The sequence below is a fragment of the Euwallacea similis genome, chromosome 20, assembly GCF_039881205.1.
Source record: "Euwallacea similis isolate ESF13 chromosome 20, ESF131.1, whole genome shotgun sequence".
Lineage (NCBI taxonomy): Eukaryota > Metazoa > Arthropoda > Insecta > Coleoptera > Curculionidae > Euwallacea > Euwallacea similis.
In genome coordinates, this window is record NC_089628.1 from 852,100 (window position 1) to 873,428 (window position 21,329).

At 35.0% G+C, this 21,329-nt stretch overlaps 2 protein-coding genes across 2 annotated transcripts in view; both read right to left on the reverse strand.

Moving 5' to 3' along the window:
- Window positions 1-12,485, reverse strand: part of LOC136415681 (junctional adhesion molecule 2A-like) — a 68,701-nt gene extending 56,216 nt beyond the window's left edge. The window contains exon 1 of the mRNA XM_066400391.1: window positions 12,214-12,485. The gene's annotated coding sequence lies outside the window, so the exon portion shown is untranslated. The remainder of the gene's footprint in view (window positions 1-12,213) is intronic.
- Window positions 12,486-18,456: 5,971 nt separating this feature from the next.
- LOC136415668 (titin homolog) overlaps window positions 18,457-21,329 on the reverse strand; it is a 34,749-nt gene continuing 31,876 nt past the window's right edge. Inside the window, exons 6-9 of the mRNA XM_066400373.1 lie at window positions 21,184-21,237; window positions 20,871-20,975; window positions 20,063-20,108; window positions 18,457-19,576 (exon numbers count right to left, since the gene is read on the reverse strand). Of these exons, the coding sequence (XP_066256470.1) occupies window positions 19,498-19,576; window positions 20,063-20,108; window positions 20,871-20,975; window positions 21,184-21,237 (284 nt within the window). The 3' untranslated portion in view covers window positions 18,457-19,497. The remainder of the gene's footprint in view (window positions 19,577-20,062; window positions 20,109-20,870; window positions 20,976-21,183; window positions 21,238-21,329) is intronic.

Genomic DNA, 21,329 nt, shown 5'->3' on the forward strand with positions numbered 1-21,329 from the left:
GGTGTACAACTTTGCTTCCGCCGTTTTTGAATAGATGTATGTAGCGGTAAGTAATGATCGAAATAAATAACCCCATGTGGGCATGCAGGAGCCTTGGGCACCTGTTAACATAACCTCATCAAAAAAAATATTAGTCTATTTGTGTCTTCATCATAAAGTTATTCGCAATTGAAAATGTCAGTGTACGAGCCAAATTCTCGTCATTTGCGGGAGGTTTTACTTTTCTTCTTCAATATGAAGAAATCTGCTGCTGAGGCTCATCGAATGCTCTCAGATACTTATGGGGAAGCCACTATTAGTGAAAGGACATGTCGTGAGTGGTTTCAGCGCTTCAAGAACGGTGATTTTCACGTCGAAGACCAACATAGCGGTGGAAGAAAGAAGGTTTTCCAAGATGCGAACTTGGAAGCATTACTTGACGAAGACTCGTGTCAAAGTCAACAAGAATTGGCACAATCATTGGGAGTGACTCAACAAACAATCTCAAAACGCCTCAAAGACATGGGAATGATTCAGAAGCAAGGATATTGGGTGCCGTACGAGTTGAAACCAAGAGATATTGACAGGCGTCTGTTCGCTTGTGAACAGTTGCTTGCAAGGCAAAGACGGAAGGGATTTCTGCATCGTATTGTGACTGGGGACGAGAAATGGGTTCATTACGATAATCCCAAACGCAAAAAGACTTGGGGATATCCCGGCCATGCTTCCACGTCGACGGCCAAACCGTCTATTCATGGTTCCAAAATCATGCTCTGTATTTGGTGGGATCAACTCGGCGTAATATATTATGAGCTGTTACAACCAACTGAAACAATCACAGGTGCTCTTTATCGAACCCAATTAATGCGTTTGAGCCGAGCATTGAAAAAGAAACGGCTGCAATACAACGAGAGACATGATAAAGTGATTTTGCAGCACGATAATGCTCGACCCCATGTTGCGCAAGTGGTCAAGAAATACTTGGAAACATTGAAATGGGAAGTCCTACCCCACCCGCCATATTCTCCTGACCTAGCTCCTTCTGATTATCACTTGTTTCGATCCATGGCACATGGGCTAGCTGACCAACACTTCCGGTCTTATGAAGAAGTAAGAAATTGGATAGAATCGTGGATCGCTTCAAAAGATGTCCAATTTTTTCAACACGGGATTCGTATGCTGCCCGAAAGATGGGAGAAAGTAGTGGCCAGCGATGGACAATACTTTGGATCCTAAAGGTATAATTAGTTTTTTACAATAAAATCGCGAAATTCGGAAAAAAAACGGCGGAAGCAAAGTTGTACACCTAATATAAAGAATTTTTAACGTTTCGAAATCCAAACAATTTTTTAACGTAATGAATTTCACATACCTGATAAGAATAGGTTGTCACTAGTTACAAATATTTTCGTGATTTATGGTATTTATGCACTTGGTAATTGTAAATAATTTATACGGGATTAAAGCAAAAATAATCTGAAAAATGTTTTTCTCTTATTACATTATTTTCATTATTTTTATTATTATATTCGTACTGCTCTATGTAATAATCTTAAATACGTATTTCATCATAGCTCGTGACAAATTGTACGATTCTTCCTAGGTAGTAATTATAAATTTCTTTTATATACCTACTTTGTATGAAAATGTGACGGTTCAAATAAACCTAAATTAATAAATATAGATTAACTCCACATTTTGATGTAAAACTAATTAGAATTCAAATGAAATTGCTCGTAATTAATATTATTCACAATGTTAACTCCAAATCCATTTTGGAGCACACAATCGCCGTAATTTCGTATGCAGGTATTATTGTTTCCAGAGGTTCAGCTTCCCAATTTAATGCATTCAACTATTTGCAATTATTCTGTAACACGATCTTTACAATAGCTCATATTGGCATTTTATGCATTATTTTCGAACCAAAATAGTCTAAAATTGCATAAATATCTACATTTAGCCTAAAAGCAAAGCACAAAAAAATAATTCGTCCTCCTGTTATAACCGCCACAACTTTTCAAAGGATTTAACGATGATTTCTTCCTTGAAACCCTCAAAACCTTCCAAAGCTTCTCAATTAATTAACTCTTGAAAGCTTTCGAAAGTGCTGGATTATCCTTATTAGCCCTGATTAGCAGCAATATTTCTTTCCTTTCAGAAAGAAGTTCGGACAAAATCACTTTTTACAAGGCGAAAGTTCATTTTACGGTTGGTTAGATCTCCACTCAGATTTAGATCCCCAAATCGTCTTATGAAGAGACTTTGCCTAATTGTTTCTGGTAAGGTTTTAGTTTATCATATACCCGAGTGAGCAGCTTTAATTATACAGTATAATGGTGTAAATTTATGAGGGGAGGATGTAATAGAAACGGCTTCATCGATTCTATGGACCGGGTATTCGATGGACGTAGACTGCGTCAAATCGCGGAAAATCCTAAAACATTTTCCTAACGCGACGGCAACTAATTAATTCACCCTCAGGAAATTTGCCGAAGCGCGAAACCTCGAGACATATAAACGGAACAAAATCATTCGAACCCCTATTAGAAACTCCCCGAAGTTTCGGGGTTAAAATCGTTGAGCTTTCCTTCTAATCATACGGTTAAGGCTTTACGTGCAGCAAGTTAAACTTTCTTGTAATTTATACTTATGGTGAAAACGTTGTTAGAAGTTGGCTTAGCAACTCGTACTATATAGTACTGTTTATGTGAAAATTGAAATTTCCATTTGGGTACCCCAATAGCTGCACAACAAAGCTGTCTGTTCATAGTCTGCCATACATTTATATTCAAAGGGTGATTCGACATAAAATACATCCTGGCCTGGTGGCGCGGAGGCAATTTATCAATCGTGAATTTTCATATGCCTTCAACGAAAAAATATGCCAACTATAGAGGGAGGTTTCAGAATTGCGCATTATATTCATGGGCTTAACAATAATTTCGGGGTAAAACTCCTGGGTTTTAGCTATTATATTAATTTTCTCGAGGAAGTAAATTACATACTTCCACACAATAATATACTCAAAATAAGCAAATGAGTTTAATTTCACGCCTCGGTTCGTTCGAGTTTTGCTTATATTATACGTAGACATACTTTACAAGTTTTGATATTAAATTTAGGTCATGTATAAAAGTACAAATTGCCCATGGATAATTTAAATTTCTTTGACAAAATAAAATACGAACATGAATTGAAAGCTACATATTAAAATTACTCCCACAAATACATTTTTAGGCCGAATGCGCTGGCGGCGGTGAATAGGAAGATTTTCTAATTTTAAAAAAACAGACCGACAGACCGGTTCTCTTAACCAGAAGTAAGGCCTAAACGGGCTTCAATTCTGATACTGAATCGATATTAGGTTACGATGTCCTCTCTAACACGCTATGCGAAAAGTATTCTAGATACTTCTATCCGTTTGACGAAAAGGTTTAACGCATGCAGATCACTCAATTATCAATAATCCAAAATAAACTCCTATCTCTAACAACCCTTCATATGCTTCACCACAAATCCGTTTCTCATAGCAACAACTTCCTCGAAACTACTTCACATTACAGTTCCATTGTAATAAATTCAATTCACTCCTAGTCAACTCAACCTCAGATGGCTACACACATCTCACAATACTCCAATCGAATCAATGACTGATTTGGTCCAAGTAGCATAGAGGATCATTAAACCAATACTGGAATAAATCTCTAAAATTGAAACCTAAACCGCAACGTAGCGACAAATCTGAAGACATGTCTAGAATTAGAATATCTTTGGATGGATGTCTTTACGGACTTATTAAGATTCTTATTAAGGGAGTCTCTGTGTATCTGGAATCAGGTTTTAGTCTTGTTACGCCACAGACAATAGTTGCTCGAGCATGTTTTATTAATCAATATCTTCATCATGGACAATGACCACTATCCATTAACGTGACAATCGAGGACAAACGATAAAATTACTGTAATGACAGTCGTCATATTCCGACCTTATCGGCCAGAGATTGACTACTAAGTTTATTTGACAGAAAAATCAATAATATTCTTTTAATGTTGTGCGGAGGTTCAGGTAAAAATAGTTACTGTTAGTGGATACATGGTAAAATCACTTGATGGAACGGGGGGCTAATGGAGTGGTAGAAAATGGGGGATTTTGATGATCTATGGATTTATTGCTCAGTTCATGCATGCCGGTTTTGACCAAATGACAATCGAATTATTAAATGATTGTGGTTGACCATGATTTATGAATTGTGGATTTATTTGAAACTGGTTTTACTATGCGCAATAAAACATATTCAACAATATGGCTAAATTCCATTATCAAAAATAAGCTGTATATTGCGTAGTTTCATCAGCAAAAATACCGTACTCCCAATTATTTAATCTCCGATACAAATAAGGCCAAGGAGAGTTATTTTCATAATTTCCCATATAAAAATAATTGGGCACTGCACTAGGGTGAAAAGTAAATAATATATTAAACCATTCGGATCACGCTGTGCACATTCTCAACCATTCTAAAAATCTCTTAATTAGATGAACACCGCCTAATCTTCTTATTTCTAATCAGCAACTTCTAATCTTGAGGAAATTGCCGAATGATTCGTGAATGATTTTTCAGATTTAGAGCTTTCAGATACTGTGAATTCTACTGCAAAGACATTCAAATTTAAACAGTTATTCTCTATAAGCTTCGAATAGTTGTATCCTCTTCATGAACACGAAACTCGCGAATGATTTATGAATGTCTTTTTACTTTCACATCGATGCGCCTTGATATTTTAAATTACCGTTGCTTCGTAGACCGTTGAAACTTCGAAAATATTTTTGTTGGCACTCTAGTGCCAAAAATGAGCTGCATTGTAATTTCCCGAGCAAGACCACCGTATTTTCCTCGATTTGATATCCGATATACCACAAAGAGCGACCACTCTATTCCGGTAGAAATAACCAAAACTACATTTGAAAATGAGCAGTCTGAAAATCCGTTCAGTCTTGATTTCAACTGACAACTTTCTGCCCGAAGAAGATACATTTTCTCGACCCTGACTGGCAAAAACTATTATAGCGACCAAATCGATTTTGTCATTTTCATAACGTCAGTGTAACGTGTCTGCTGCTCTATCATATATTTATATTCAAAAGCCGATCGCACATAAAATACATTTTGGCCTCATGGCATTTACGTAATTTATCTTGCACATAGTAGGTACACACGTTCGATCCATCAAGGAACATATTTTCAGTCGTCCAAAAAACTTCCCATCGTGCATTATTAAATACTTATAAGGAAACTTAGTTTGCAGTCAAGTTTGACGTCTATATTTCCATTTAAAATTGAGTAGTTACACAAATTGATGCACTCACAAAGAGCGTTCAACGACTTCCTCAATTTGCAAAGAAAGGGGCGTTTAAGGGCATAAATTTCGCTGGAATCTCGAGGAGAATATATGTTATTAGAGGAATTTTGCTGAAAGTATAAGTTATGCTATCAGTATCTCGAAACTTAGTACATGAATTCCACTTAACTAAAGACGTTTTTCATTTTTCCCGTCCAGTATTTTCCGCTAATTTGCCGCGGGTTTAATTTTACATTAAGACATTGAATTTCAAATATGACTCAGTTACAATTAACCACCAGTAACTAAATTTATTAAAATTAACTTGCATTATCACATTACCTTTTCGCTTTGCCTCCAGCTCATAATTTCCAGTTTGCTTTATGACTAACTGAAATCTTTAACATGCAAATTATGACCTACTAAAGTTCTCCGGTTTTAATTTAGGTAGTCTGCATTGCAACAAAGGGAATTCTCAAAAGAGTTTTCAAAAGGGGGTAGTTACTTCCTCGAAGTTTAGATTTTTTCATTATCCGTTGGAAACCTCGCATTTTGAAATTGAGAGAATTTAATTACTTTTAATATATTATTTAATAGTTCAGTGAATGCAGTTGGCAAATTCCAGTTCAATTAATAGAGGCGATACCCGTCAGCCAGGCGAAAATTAAATGCTAATCCCTAACAATTTAGATATTTAAAATACATGTAAATAGAGTCGTATCCAGGATAATTGAACTGTTTTCCGAATTTATGCGCTCAAAAGTTGTTAGTATGCAAATGTTGCAAATAAAACCTTTAGTGCATCACACGCGATAACCACACTGGATATACGCATTATATACAAAGTATCTCGAGCTCGATTCTGGAATAAACACAAAAACATCACAACAAGTTAAAGCAACTTCCAATTTACTGCTAGGCCAAGATCGGCAATTTAATAAACTTTCAAAGAAAAATCTGGTTACGAATGTGTCCAGTGTTTCCAAAACAGCGGAGAAAAAGGGCGAGACAGACTTGGTCGATGGCAATTCGCATGTTGAAGAAATGTGTTTTGTCTCTCCAATTTATTTACGAATTTATGAATTGAATGTTTTGTGCACTGTTAAATTTAATTTTTAAAAATTAATTAAAAGAGACACCTTTGTGCGTCTTTTAATTGAGCAGTTACAGCAGCAGCAGCGGCATAAATGAGCAGTTACAGTAGCAGCGACCAAAGCAGAATTAGCGGCAATGATAATTAATATATAGAGGTGCTACGAACGCGACAGTTTCGTATTATTTAATTTTTGATTGTAGGAGATGTAACATCGTATTAACTCTTAATGAGAGGAAAAATGTTTAAATTAGGCCAATCCGTAGCGGTAGTCATCAATTACGTATAATATTTTTTTAGAACTTGTTATAGACTCGAAGGGCTTGGTGGAAGACACGATTTATAGTTGAGCCAATTTGAAGACGTTGATTTGTGAATAATATTTCCACTGATGCTTCCATTTATCCTGATATGTTTTACCTTCGCTTGAAAACCCCTTGAGATTACTCACTAAATCTCTATTAAACTTTTTTCGTCACTTAGATCTCTTTCCACTTTAGATCGATAAATCTTAACGCTTCTTATCAATTGTAATGAAAAAACCTATTAGTTTTATTCTCGATCCTCCACAAACTTCTAACACATCTTTTACCCATCTAAAACTAAAATTGGGCTCGGAAGCTGAACATAAATTCATACATTTACACAAGTTTCGATAGAAATTCATATCTTCATTGCGCCATGATTGATCAAAGGTCTTTTATCAATTTTACGTTAAAAAATCGAGACATTAAGTGAGATTAAGAGCGCCTTTCTTCTCATCGTAAACTTGCAAGAGGAAGTTAAGATAAATTACGTTCATTGCCCGACGATTTATTCATAATTTACCATTTTTAGATTGGTTCCTTGGAGTTTTATTAAAGTTATTTGAGAATGTCCTGACACGTGGTAGAGACCTCTGAGGACACGAAATTCTTCGCTAAAACACGAGACAACATTGAATCAGAGCAAGAGGACCCCCAAATTGATTGTATAATGAATAGTCACTTGAAGACTTTCCTCCAAATTATTAATTATTCAAGATGCTAAGTGTTTCCCTCTCGATAACTAAACTCATGATGACCTGATTCAACGCTTCAATTGGATATCCTCGGCATCAAAGTTTTGCTAAACAGAGCGTTCGTACTAAGTCTCTTGTTAGATGCAAGCTGAATACTTCTCAATTCTCTCTAATCCAATCTTACTACTCTTACTACCAAATTTCACTACAGAAACTCTACACCTTTCCATAGTAACGGTCAAACTAAATTATCTCTCCGCAATGTTGCTTGTTTCCATTCCTGTAGCAAACTTTAGGGTCCCCAGATACTGGACAATTAATCGACTCAAGGGCGGTCAATATGTCCTTAAACGGATTATCTGTGTATTAATTTTCGTATTTGCATCCCTGGAAGTTCGAGACTTCAGTCAATATTGTTTCAGAGTGAAAAGGACTTAGCGAGATCTGTCACAGTGATCCTTTCAGATTTCCAACGAATATAGGCCTGAATTTGAACTTTTGCGGAAATACGATAAACCGGATTCCATGTTGTAAACTAAGAAATTTAAGGAAACATAATACACAATACGACACTCCAAACCATTTTTAAACAAACAGTTTATTTTAATTGCTCGTGCTGAAGGTTTAACTTTGTAATTTAAACGAGGACACGAGGAACGAGTGGGATAATGATAGCAATTAGCATAACCCCAACCGTAGGAAGAACAATAACAATATGGTGGGCAATCTTGTCGGAATTTCAAATTATACGGGTGTGGAATCTTAAGATTAGTACTCTTCATCTTGATCTTTAAGAGGGTCAAGTCTTGGACATTTTAGTTGGCTATCACGTGCAATTTGTTGCCGTTCGTTAACCATATATTAGAAGCATGCAGCTGCTCCGAAGCAATCACTTAAAGCTTTTAAGCCTGTTTGCTGTTGGCTAAATAATAAAGAATTTGCATGCTCTTGGGCTACATTGCATGTCTTTTTAAACTGATGGGCGCTGACCTTAATTTTGTTGATGAGGCTTACGGGAACACACAACAATTTTCAGTTTTCAATGGACTTATCACGGGCTTTTCTGGCAAACATGCAAAGGGTCAGTAGCATTTTCCATTAAAGTCGATTGAATACCGGTTATTTACATCCATACTTTTCATTGAAAGTGGTCTGGGTATTTGGGAATTTCGCCAGAGTGATTTCGAGACTGCTGTGGTAAGTCGCCGCTGTTAAATAGAAGGATTTGTTTTATTCATTTTACAACGAGAAATGTAAGTTATGTTTGTTATGATCTCTTGAGCATTTCGGCCAATTGCACTCTTGCGATGCACTCAATTCATTTTACATCTTATCACTTTCAGTCCGATAAATTATTCTTTAGTTAATCTTAGTACAGGAGCCCTTAGAGCGGGTCGGTTCATCATCTTATCTCCGCCTGAATGTGAAGTTAGACTGAAAAGTGTCAAGAGACATTTTTCTATACTTTTACACATTTTGCGACATGATAATTCTCTATTTTATTGCAAGAAGCTTGAAATTAATTAGTTATTCTCTATAAACTTCGAACTTACCTCGCCCGACTATCAAGCGAAATTGGGAAGCTTTAAAAGAAATTCTCACTCATTACGCCATGATTCATGAAAGAACTTTCACTTTCAAATCGAAAAATCTTAATATTCTTCGTCAATTTTACTGCAAGAATCATTGAAATTACACTGTTATCCTCGGTAAACTTCGAGAATACTTGTTCTCCGCAGGAATATTAAACTAAGCTGAGAAGTTTAAAAAGATATTTATGGAAGATCTCTACTTTTCAGATCGATAAATCCTGATGTTCTTTGTCAGTTTTACTGCAAAACTCTTGAGATGAATTAGTTATTCTCTATAAACTTCCAGCGCACTTGATATCCGCTTGCCTGAATGTGCAACTAACACACTAACTAGGTACTAAATAAAAGCCATGATTGAGGCAGTATTTTTACTTTTGAATAGATAAATCCTCATATCGTTTAACCGAAATTTTACTATAAAACCAAGGTCGAATAGCTGCACTTTGCGCTAAACTTGAATATGGCAGCTGACTGGAAAACTTTATAAAAATTCGTGCACTCCTAAGAAATTTTTTCACTTATTAATTAAACATGGTCATTCTCTATGCACATTTTCAGACAACAAATTTTCAACACTTCTCCTCCTTGGCTCATAACTATCCCGGGAATAATGTACTGCGACGCTCCCCAACGTTGAAAGAAACCCTCTCCAGAAAGGAATTCTTAGTTCCTTCGGACTTAATTGAAATATTTGACGTTCCTAGCCCTAAAACATTCCAGCACCAACTTGCAAAGCCCTTGTTTTTACCACTAAGCAAGAACCAGCAACGATATGATGCATATTATTATGAATTGCCCTCTGCGGTAGTGAAACTTTGCAAACCAAGAATTATGGCCTAGTTTATTGACATTTTGTTCTTGTGTTCATAAAGTCAAAAGACGTGGTTAACTATAAGAAACAGGGACAACATTTCCAGAAATGTTCAAGATATTTCAAATTCGAACGTCTTCGTTGGGATCTCAAAAACGGTAAAAGATGCAGGGATCGTTGAAGTCTTTTATGCCGCAAATGTTAAAATATTTTAAGAAAAAGAGCGACGACAAGTAATCGCTTTAATTTTTTAGGGATCTACTTGGAAAAGTATTTTATTGCACAAGTTGTAATGAATGTAAAAGGAAAATCTGTTATTTTGATGTTTTATAATCACCATCGAGTTTCTATTACAAATGGGGACGAAACGTATCTTTACATCAATTTAGTTAAACAAAAAGTAGTATAACTGCAAGTTATGCCCTACACAAGATGAAACTAATCGTTAGTCAATTTAGCCATAACTGGAAAAGTTTAATAACCATTAAAACGCAACATCTTCTATGTCAACAGGTTAGTTCAGTGTTGAGTTAGCTTTACCGATTTACTATGCAGATTCTGCGGATAGCTATACAGATTAGTTCAGGTTAGTAAGCAAGTCAAAACTTATTTGAATATGACGAACTCTCTCTATACGACGAAACTTCTCATTTTAAATCAGATAAACCACGAGCCACTTCTTACATTAATTTGAACATTTTATTAATCATACCCCGTTCTCTCTCTGTCCCGGAATGATGTATTCATTTAATGAAATATTCCCCATAGAAAGAACATAAACCGGGTTTCTGAGTCGAGCAGTCAGGTAGCCCGAAATTTCTTACCAATAAACTTGAAAACTTCGGTCTCAGCCCGTAATTTTCCAACAAACTTTCGAACGGTGGCGTTTAAGAGAAAACTCTCAACTTTACGCCAAATTCAATTAAGGTTTGAAGTAGGTATACAGAAACATTTAGTCAGGTGGGATATTGCCATCGGTTTTCCTATTAATAAAGTCACGTGACTTACAAGTCACAGAGCCCATTGAGAGCTTAAGGCTCGATTATTTAAGTTTCAAACAATTTTCGGGAATTTATGGAGTTTTCTGTGAAGCTCCATTTTTCCCCGGGGATGAAGTCTAAAAAGTATTTATACCCAGATTTATCTCTTCCACTCTCCATTAAACCCCTGTTCTTCGCCTATATGGCAATCCACGAAGCCTATCCGGTTTTGCAGTTATTTCCGCAATAGACAAAGAGAATAAAACTTGACGGGGATCAGCTTTGGCCGGAAAACCATTTCCAGGGAAAGTTTTTGCGAACACTCAAATAAAACAATTTATGTAGTTGAATGCCAGCTGTAAAGAGTGTAAAAGTGTATCTTTAGGTACGTAGAAAAGATTAACTTATCGAAAGGAACTTTAAATCTCTTTCCCAAAGAAACGAGGCCATTTGTTAAACCAGATTTTCGAGTGGAGAGCTCGGACCATTCAGCCGGACTTTTAGGGTCTAGCCATTACACAGATTCTTTAAAATCCGTTTCAAATTACATTTAAGTTATCGTCGATTTATACAATTCGGGAATAAGTGCAAAGCGGGATCCCCGATAGTATGAATTGCTGAACAGACAAAAGTGGAGGATTTAGAAGCGTATTGGGAAATATCTTTGGGAGATGGATTCTTTTTGAAAGTGGCTGATGGCTTAAGAGGAACATTAGTATTTGAAATATATGCTTGAAATGCGGTTTTGTTGCCAAATCCATTTAGTATCGATTTCGATTTTGAAATACATACTTGGAATTGAATTTGTAGATGATAGTTGCAATGCTCTTCGAGAAAAGATAAATGTGAAAACTGCGCTAAGAACCAGGTATTTCAATATTCAATGACGATTGCAATCACAGCAGATTTCGTCGTGATAAAATTTCGATCAACGTCTGCGAGTCAAAAAAGCTGCGAAAGTGTCTTAAATACATAACATTTTCCTCATGAAATTCTTTTCCGAAAATAAGCATTCAAAGCACTCGTACACTACGCGCAATCCTGCTCTACGCGCACTCGTGCTTATGCATTCATACTACATAATATTGCGTTCATATACATATTGGTCTAAAATTTATCGATCATTCTCAGTGCCCTTGTCACATTGTATATGAATAAATAAATTTCCAGATTCTTATTTCAAACATGAAAGCGATGGCGATAAGCGTCAAAAAAATCCTCAAAGAGTTGCCCCGTTACACTTTAACCATAATTTTGATAATTTTCCGTTTCGTCTGTAGAAAAACATCTCATCTCAACTGTTAATTAAGAAACGATTACCCCGCGCCATTGTTTTAGTAGCCCTGGAACTCACTTTTCATTCCATCTTTTGTCCCAAACCATTTCTTTCGCTCCAAAGAAACTTTTTCTACAATACCTTTTATTATTCAGTTTGAACTCCTTTGCAACTCCCACAGGGCAATTTTCACCTCATGCAACAATTCCCACAGCAACTCGCAATTACACAAAACGATCCCAGAAATACACAATGCGGAGCACAACTCGCGCCGAAATTATCGCCAAACGCTGTTCCCAAACGACGCAAGAAAACTTCCTGGAGAATGGCGCAAAGTTTTCGCGTATCTGTCCGGAAAAATGGCCGCAAACGCAGGAGTTTCCCAGAAACTGCCACGCTAAACTGCAGGGCCAACGCTTGAGTTATCCGTAGTTTGCGGACGTGGACTCCCGCGCATGCCTCGATATTTTATTTACGTGTGTATAACAGTTGTGTTAATCATTTCTGAAAGTTCGTAGCCTCAGGTGATGGGCTGTTGGTTCATAATTTTGGGTAAAATTAGGGTTCATGTTTTGTTTCAGAAAGGTCCTTTTTGCGTGGGACAATAGGCCAGTTTCATACAATCATGGAGCAGACCTAATAATGGTCCGTTGGTACAAGCATTGTAACCTGAAAAATCATAGCTAAGTATTTTTATTAACTGTCCCATCGTGTTAGACGCAGCAGTAGCTGCAACAAAAGCTACAGGAGTTTTTTTTGTTAATACACAGCAACAGAGTACACAGTAATTTTTTTAACCTTTTTTTAGATCTTTTGCCTGTGAGGTGGTTAAAAAAAAATAGCGCCTTTCCCTTTTTACCATTTTCAGATTTATGTGCCCGCACATTGTGTTCCAAGGGCCCGTAGCTTTCGCTTCAAGTGTTTGAATATTATGTTTTACATGCCCGTAGTTTTTTAACCCTGTGTTCGTAATTTTTTTCATCGGCGGTAGTCGGTCTGCAAGCTGTACATACACATTGTGTATTTTAATTGCTTATTTTCAGGTCTGTTTCGGAATATATCTTCCCACTGGAATGGTTTCGGGACGTGTTTTCTTTTCGTTCGGTAGGGGTTTAAAACCCTGAAGTTTATTACATATTTTTAAGAATAATAAAAATATATAAACATTTTTTTAAAGGAAAACATAGCGTAACCGACACAGAAAGAACAAGATAAAATATAAATCTAAACAACAACGCAAACGCTTAAGTGATATAAAAACTTTGCTTGTATAAGTGTGCTCCTACTTCGCATGTGTTTGCCCTTTCGACATTTTTTCCCATGTCCGTGTTCCGTATGGTCTCTTCGTAATTTCACTGTAAAACCATGCAAACATTGCGATACTATTTTTATGGTTCCGGAACTCTCCATTCAATTAAGAACTTCTTTACAGACAATCCCTTCATTATATAGTTTCAGCTATGCACTTCAAAATAAATCTTTCCTCAGAAAGAAAAGCATGATATAAAGTATGTTAATTAGTGAGGTGAATCTGTGAATTACTTAGCGGTTTCGATAGAGATTTTGGTCTGTACCTTAGTCTGGATTGCACAAAATATCTTTCAGAAATTAAAAGCAGTTATCATGTACTTTTGTGTCAGTTAAGCAACCGAATAAAGTCACCCGACATAAAAGTCTCTAGTCTGCGGTACCACTAATAAAGATAAATTTCATTCGTGTCTACTCACATTACGTACGTAAATCCCATTAGAGTCACATTATGACAAAGCTATTTTTAAATAACTTCCTTCTACTATATTAAATTCCTTTTATTTTACTTTTCATGACGTGTGTTAAAATAATAATAACGTATTTTCGAAGTAATTTTAATTACACTGAGGGAGCCGGACAACATGTTAAAGTTTTTGTATATTTGGATACCTACTATTACTCAACATATTATTAAATTTTCATACTAGCGGGATAAGCCAACGTTAGGCTAATAAATTTCCGGAATTTTGGAAGTCCAAGCGCAGTAGATATGAAAGAACACACAGAATGAATTGAAAAAAATCGTATGGAGCGCCGAGTTAGATACAAAAGTAAAAATGAACAGAAGATTTGCTATTTATTCTTCTCTCTTATTTTTGAACATTCAAAAACCTTTGTATCTTTCTCTGTACAATTTGACTTTATTTCCATATTTCACTGTCGTTCTCTACATTCCGCTTTCGTCTCAATCCTCCCAAATTTCATTTTTCATTTAATCCCTGGTGGCACCCCACAAATATGTTACATATATGGTAGGCAATATTTCTCTCCAGCTATTTTTAAATTACCTCTCTCTACCTTTCATGTTATTTCTTACGTGTGGGATGCTTCTTCTTCTAGAAGACGTAAAGAAGAAGGTAATTTCTCTAACTAAATTGAATAATAAAATTTTAAATTACAGTTGACTTTTATTCACCTTTCAGATACATAAAAATTATAATAGAAAAAATGTTAGAAAAAATAAGTCAGAAATTAATATGAAGGAAGTAAAAATTTCAAAATCGAAATTTGCAGGCAAGAAAGGGGTCCAGAAGGAGAAATGGAGCAAAAAAGTTATTATTCAAATTGTGAATTAATCTGAACAGAGTGCGTATGATAGTGATAAGCCTTCATATACTGAAACTTAATTTTCTGGGTGTTCTAACAAGAATTAAATGCAATTAAAAACTTGCTGCGAAAGTTTCGTATCATAAATAACTGTTATATATATAATATTTATAAGTTACGCAATGAACAGGAAGAAATATGGCATTATGATTTCTCCAAAATCTTCAAGGATAAAATCGAACTTTCCGGTAGAAACCTCTCCAATTAATATATCACACCACTCTGCACAAAAACCTTTCACTATCAATCTTAACCAACAAAATCCCACTTAACTTCATAACTTTCTATACAAAATTAATCTTAAGGAGTGGTTGAAAAAGAATAGACGAACTTCTCGGCTGAGATTAGGAAAAGTTGAATTATATGTATTTAAGTTTATTAAAGGGAACTTACCGAAGTGCAAGTAAATGGTGGTAGATGAAATTTAAGAGGATTGTGTATGGAGAAAACATGATTAGCACAGTCTCAAACGAAGCAACACAGCCAGCTCCTATGACAAAGCTAATATTATGGTAATTAGGCTTTGTTAGCCTGATCTGCAAATTATTATCCTCCAAAGTGTATCCTCTGCTGCTTTCCAGATACTGCGACACTGTTGTTATGAGGTGGCATTATTTAGCAACCAACCAGTTGCCGCTAAAGGCCTGTGAACATATATCGTGCTAACATTTAAACCTTGTATGAATTTGTATTCATTATGTTATTATTTATTTGCCCCCAGTTTCCACGCTATAATTCTACTTGAAGGCTGAGACAATAATGGCTTAAACATAGTTGTGGTTTGCGAGTGTAGATTTAATCTTACTAACGTTTTAATTAAAGATTGAGAAATTTTTATTCTTTTTCCTTTTCGAACTTTTACAACATTTAATAAAACATTTTTATTTCTTACTGCGAAACTTTTATTCCTTTTCATATTCGAACTTATAAAATATTTTATAAAACATATGCGTTTCTTTGTTCATTATAATGTAACATTTGTTTGTTACTTATGTCTCGCCCGCCCCCAATGGAAATTTAATAAAAAACTATCATTGACATAAATAAAATTTTACTTTTAACCGTTTAAGCTGCGGCCGGTTGCAGAGGTTAATTAACGTGGGCTGTAAAGTTGCAACATAATGTAAAACAACATGATGTAAACTGCGTGCGACAATAATTCAAGGGGCGCGATAATGGAGCCCATAACCGCTTTAAAATTAACATTGTCGTTGTAAAGGCGACCTATATTGGAGCTTTTAGAGGTTTTAGGGGATTTAATAACTTTAGATATTTGAGAAACAAAAGTGCGGTTCATTCAAGGGGGAATTCTTAAAAGCCCTGAAAATCCTTAGCATTACTTGTCAACCCTATCCCGTATACGTTGTGATTTCGCGGAGAGTGACTATTGGAGAATCTTCCTTCGTTTCACGCGAGTGAAACTATGCGGAAGAATTCAATAAACAGCAATAAAAAACACTCCTGAGCTTTGCGGGGCAAAAGGCGAGCCTGATTTTGAGCTGAAGGCTCGTGTTTCTAACGCGCTCCTTCCGAGGCATGTCGGGCAATGAGGCTCTGAAGCTTTAAAAATGCAATTTGAACATCGGTATTACAGTCAACTTAAATCTTGAGAATTAAAAGAAATACGTTAACCCGATCAGTGCAGGCTGACAAAGTTCGTCAAATCCATTAACTCGATTTGCATTTTTAACATTATTGCTTCTCGCGTTCTTGAGATATTGACGCTCAAAATTTGAAAAATGCTAAAAATTGGATACCTCCCTCTTTGGGCATTATAGATTATAGTCAACGTATATGCATCCTATATTGATATGGATTGAACCGTAATGAATTGTCGTGTTTTAAAAACACGCTTTCCTAAAAATAGCCAGATCAGCACGGCGTCCTAAACTTACCGACAGTTAACCCATTGATAGACGTAGGTGGTGTGGGTTTCTGACTTCTTTGAGTGATGTGCGAGTTAATAGAAGTAAATGAAAAAGAAATCTCTAAGTTTCGATTTTTACAAGAGCAGCGTTCGTGCGTGGGCGAAATAGCTTCCTTATCTGTTTATTCAAGGAGACCCGCTCGGTGATATCGAAAATAGCACCGCAAAATCTAATTTGTTTCATGAAATTATGCTTTTCCTAACTGGTTACATAAATGGTTGTTAAGCATACAGGGCGTAACATAAATAGGGGTTTTCCTTTTAACACGACATAGACCTGAAAAAACTAAGCAATATTTTTATATAACATTTTTTCGAAATCTCAAAAACAATCGAAACATGCGCTTATGAAAGTTTTCATAAGTACCATATCTTTAGCTACTGCTCACTCCTAGACTGGCTACTACTGGTGTTAGAAATTGTCTCCATTGATTTCATTTGCACAAATTGTCGCCCGCTTTATCCACGACTTTGTGCATGCTGTTAAAAGAGATGGTTTTTTTTTAACTATTTCTTGTGCAATAGCATTGTATAATGGACAATAATTGTTAATTTAATAATATCAATAGTGATAGTTTATCAAAATAACACATGAAGCTAAACTTCTGGACTGATTTTTAAGCGACATGGGTAAATTGCTTAAAAACGGTAAATATTAAATGTTTTTTGCGTTTTTACAATAGCTGATAATTTTTTGTGGAACATTTTATTTCCTTTACATTGAATTCACTATTTTATGCAGGAAAGGATTTGGATTTTATACAAAAATTTATTAAAAGTCATCTGCGCATATTTTTTTTTTTTTTGAGATTTCGAAAAAATATTATTTAGTTTTTTGAGGTCTATGCCGTGTTAAAAGAAAAACCCCTATTTATGTAACACCTCGTATAGAGAGGTACGTGATAAATGGCTCAAGCAGTGAAATCGTTAGTTCCAACTGATTTTAAAAATATAAAGCTAAACAAAATAATTGTATATAAAAATACTCGATAATTTTACAGTAAATAAAATATTTCGATCAATTTAATTCATAGTGGAACGAAATACGTAATAAAACGGGTATTTACACCTTTTTTTCTGCATTTAGTACGGTATGATACACAATATTTTACCTGTGCGCCAAAAATAAACTACCGGTTTTTATCATATCTACCTGCGATAAATTACAAAATATTGCAAGAGAAAGTGAATTAACAAACGCTAAACATTGTATAAGCAGTACGTATGACGATAAATTCTAATTATTTGGCAAATATTATTCATCTAAATAGCATTCGCGGTTGAAAATAACCAGATAATTTTACATTCAAAGGTGTTTTCTTTAAAAAGCGCATTTGTTCATTTTCATATTTCGTTAAAAGAGCTCTCCGGTGTCGAGCAATTTGGCAAAAAATATGATAATAAACTCATCCAATTCTCAAAAAACATGTTTGCCTCCAGCGCTATATATTATCAGTTTCATTATAAGAATTTCTTGGAAATATGTTTTATACCTTAGAGGCGGATTTTTTATTATTTCTTTTAGGAAATAATGAATTTTAAAAGAAAGAATGATCCACCATTTTAAGATTTAAGTGTCCCATCTATCACATCCATGCCAACGACATTGAACGATTTGATTGAACGACAGTCTCTGAAATTTCTATATAAATTACTTCATCGCTACTTCGATTTGGTTTCTCCTGAAAAATATTTATTTCAACATTCCCGCTCTCGCCCTGTCTTCTTCACACTTTTCAATACGAACAATGTCAGAGCTATGGGCCTATCAATTTGGCCGAATTGCACTTAGAAGGTATTGGGAAAATAAAACAAATGTCTTAATATACTGAAAGCTTTATGTTTAGACGCTGAAATATTTTTGATACATAGATTAAATAGTTCATATGTCACAATTTATAAATAAATAATAATAAACTCCCTTCGGCCCCGTCGTTTCGTCATACTATTAAAGCTTTTTCCTAGCATCCCAAATGGTAAAAACCACTAAACCAATGGAGATGTAGCGCGAAACAATGGGGTCGAGGGTTAATCATAAAGCTATAGAAATAATTCAATACAATACTAGTGTGATTATCGATTATAAATAATAAACCATTTTATACAAATAATCAGGTAACCTTAACTAACAATAAATCGATTTATATAAAAAATAACAGCTTTAACAAAAAGAAACACATTAAGCGAAGATAACTTTACTTACAAACATCGATTTGTTTTCTCTTTTTAATAAAATAAGTACTCTTCAGCTACGTTTATTTTGGGTCGCGCCCAGCGCCGTTGCACGTTTTATTACTTACTAATACCTACTAATCCTAAATTTATTACTTAAAAGCAGTTCAATACTCGTCCGATGCGGCAACAGCGCTAGAGGCGACAAAATTGCTCCTATAAAAAAACAATGAAAATTGCACATGAAAATAATTTGCCTCTAGCTACCTTTTAACTATTGTTTATTAAGTTTAGGTTAAATTGGAACGAGTGTTTAATTCGCCAAAAATTGGCGGTTTTGTTGAAAATACTTCGGACAGCAACAAGTTGCGTGATGGACTTGTAAATTTTGGTAATAAAGCTATATAGGTAACAACACCTTTTTTGTTGAAAAGTGGTAACTTTAAAATTTTTCGGCAAGCATTTAAACGTTGAAGCTTTCGAAGCGAGTATTAGTGCTTATTAGCTTCATCGCTAAAGTCATCTCTCCACCATTATAGTATAAATAACTAAAAAAGCTTGTATTTCTTCCATTCGATACTAAGAATTTCGTCCATGTTCGGGAGTATTTATACAAGTTTTGATACGTCGCTAACAGTTTTATCACTTACTAAATCAATACATGATAAATAATAAGTATAGTCAGTCGTTTAGTGTTTGCTCTCTCTTTCCATTTCCTTGAGGAGCTCTCTCATTTCGTCAGATAGCTGATGTTGGTCACTGATTTTTCTGAAAAAAGTGTAAAATTAACATTTATTAAAATATTAACAAACTATCTATTGATTATGTTTGGAGTGCAACAAAAGCAACATCATTTGCAACATCCTTGTTCATTATTCTTTTTATTTCTTTCATGTTGACCTTACTATCCAGCATTTTTAGAATGGACAAGTTGTCTCGCGTTACTTTTGTCCAGTATGTTTGATGCATTGTAGTTGATCTGACAAACTTTTATGTTTTTCTCCTAATCGGTCCTGGGATCGGCGGAAGAAGGGATGGCAGATTAAGATTAAAAGTGGTAAACTCAGCATGTGTGCTATGTCGATGTATCAGAAATTCTGAAAATAAAGCTCCGTGCATGGCTTAACCAAATTTCTAGTAATTATTGTTAGTATTTATATGTAAAATTTATAGTATTTATTGATACCGTTTTAAGCCACCCCACTGCTGCTGCTGCTGCTGTTGCACTCTAATCTAATCTAATTTTACACTTACTTCTGTTTATCTTTTTCAGATTTTTCTGCGACTTCCTCACTTTCCACTGCAAAGAGAAATATTCATTTTAATAAAGTAAAAATATTAAAGTTTTTAAAAGTAAGTGGACAATGACATTATCTCTACTAATATTATACATATATCCCATGCCTTCATTATTAAAAACATTTAAATATGTGGAAAGGACTTTCAATGTTTTCAACAAATGTAACTGAGAATTTCTTTCTTTGAAACAGTGTATAGAATTTTTTTAAAAAGTGTTTCATCTAAAATATTAACGAAAAATTATAAAAAAACAGTTATTGAACCATGCGCATTGAACATCTAGAGACTTTTGGATAATTTCAAATATCAGTGTGTTTCTTTGAAACGTCTTACGTGCCTTGATGTGCTTTAACTTACAATTGTTCAAAATGAATCACTCTCTTTCATGGTGTAACCGAAATACATGCGAATTTATATTTTTGGAAAAAACATTGCATAGCGGTAAAGAATAGCAGAGAGTAAATTCAATTTTTTCACAACGAATTAAGCATTTGAAAATCTCTTACCAATGAATCAAGTCAACAAACATTTTTATAAATTTTACAGGCCTTCGATTTCATATTTAACTTTCTTAAACAGGTCAAAGAAACACATATGATAGAGGGATAACAAACATACGACATTTAACTGTACAAATGAAGCAGCACTGTCTTAATCTCTTCAAGTAAAAAAATCGTAATTTTGCTGAGATGAAGATAATGCGACCCCAACAAAAAGTGTCAAAGTGTGAGGTGTAAATCTGGCACGACGTTTATCTAGCTACCATATCGTGGCATGTTAAAGCGCCAATCATGTTCCCTTAGATTAACTTCCGTTTGGTCTTCCATGCTGATTTCGTAACGAAAGGGCCTTCTACGGGTTACCGAAGCTAAGGCATCAAATAACAACATGTTTAGCTCGACAAGTGTCTTATGACTATTATAATCTAGATATATGGGCAAATATACGTTGCAGTTGAAGACGAGAATAGAAGCAGCTGCTATAAACAAGGCTGTGGCTGCTCTTACTAGAATTGTTATTCTAGTACTAAAAGCCCTATTAAACAATTTTTTTATGAAGAAAAGAAAGTGGTTTACCTTTGAAAGATGAAGTCGTCGGGTGCGCAGCTGCTGCTTGAGCAAGCTCCTCACCTATAAACCAAAAATTCATTAAAGAAAACATTAAACACCAATCGGCAAACGCATGGCCCACAAATCATTACCACTCTACTTCAGTAATTAAA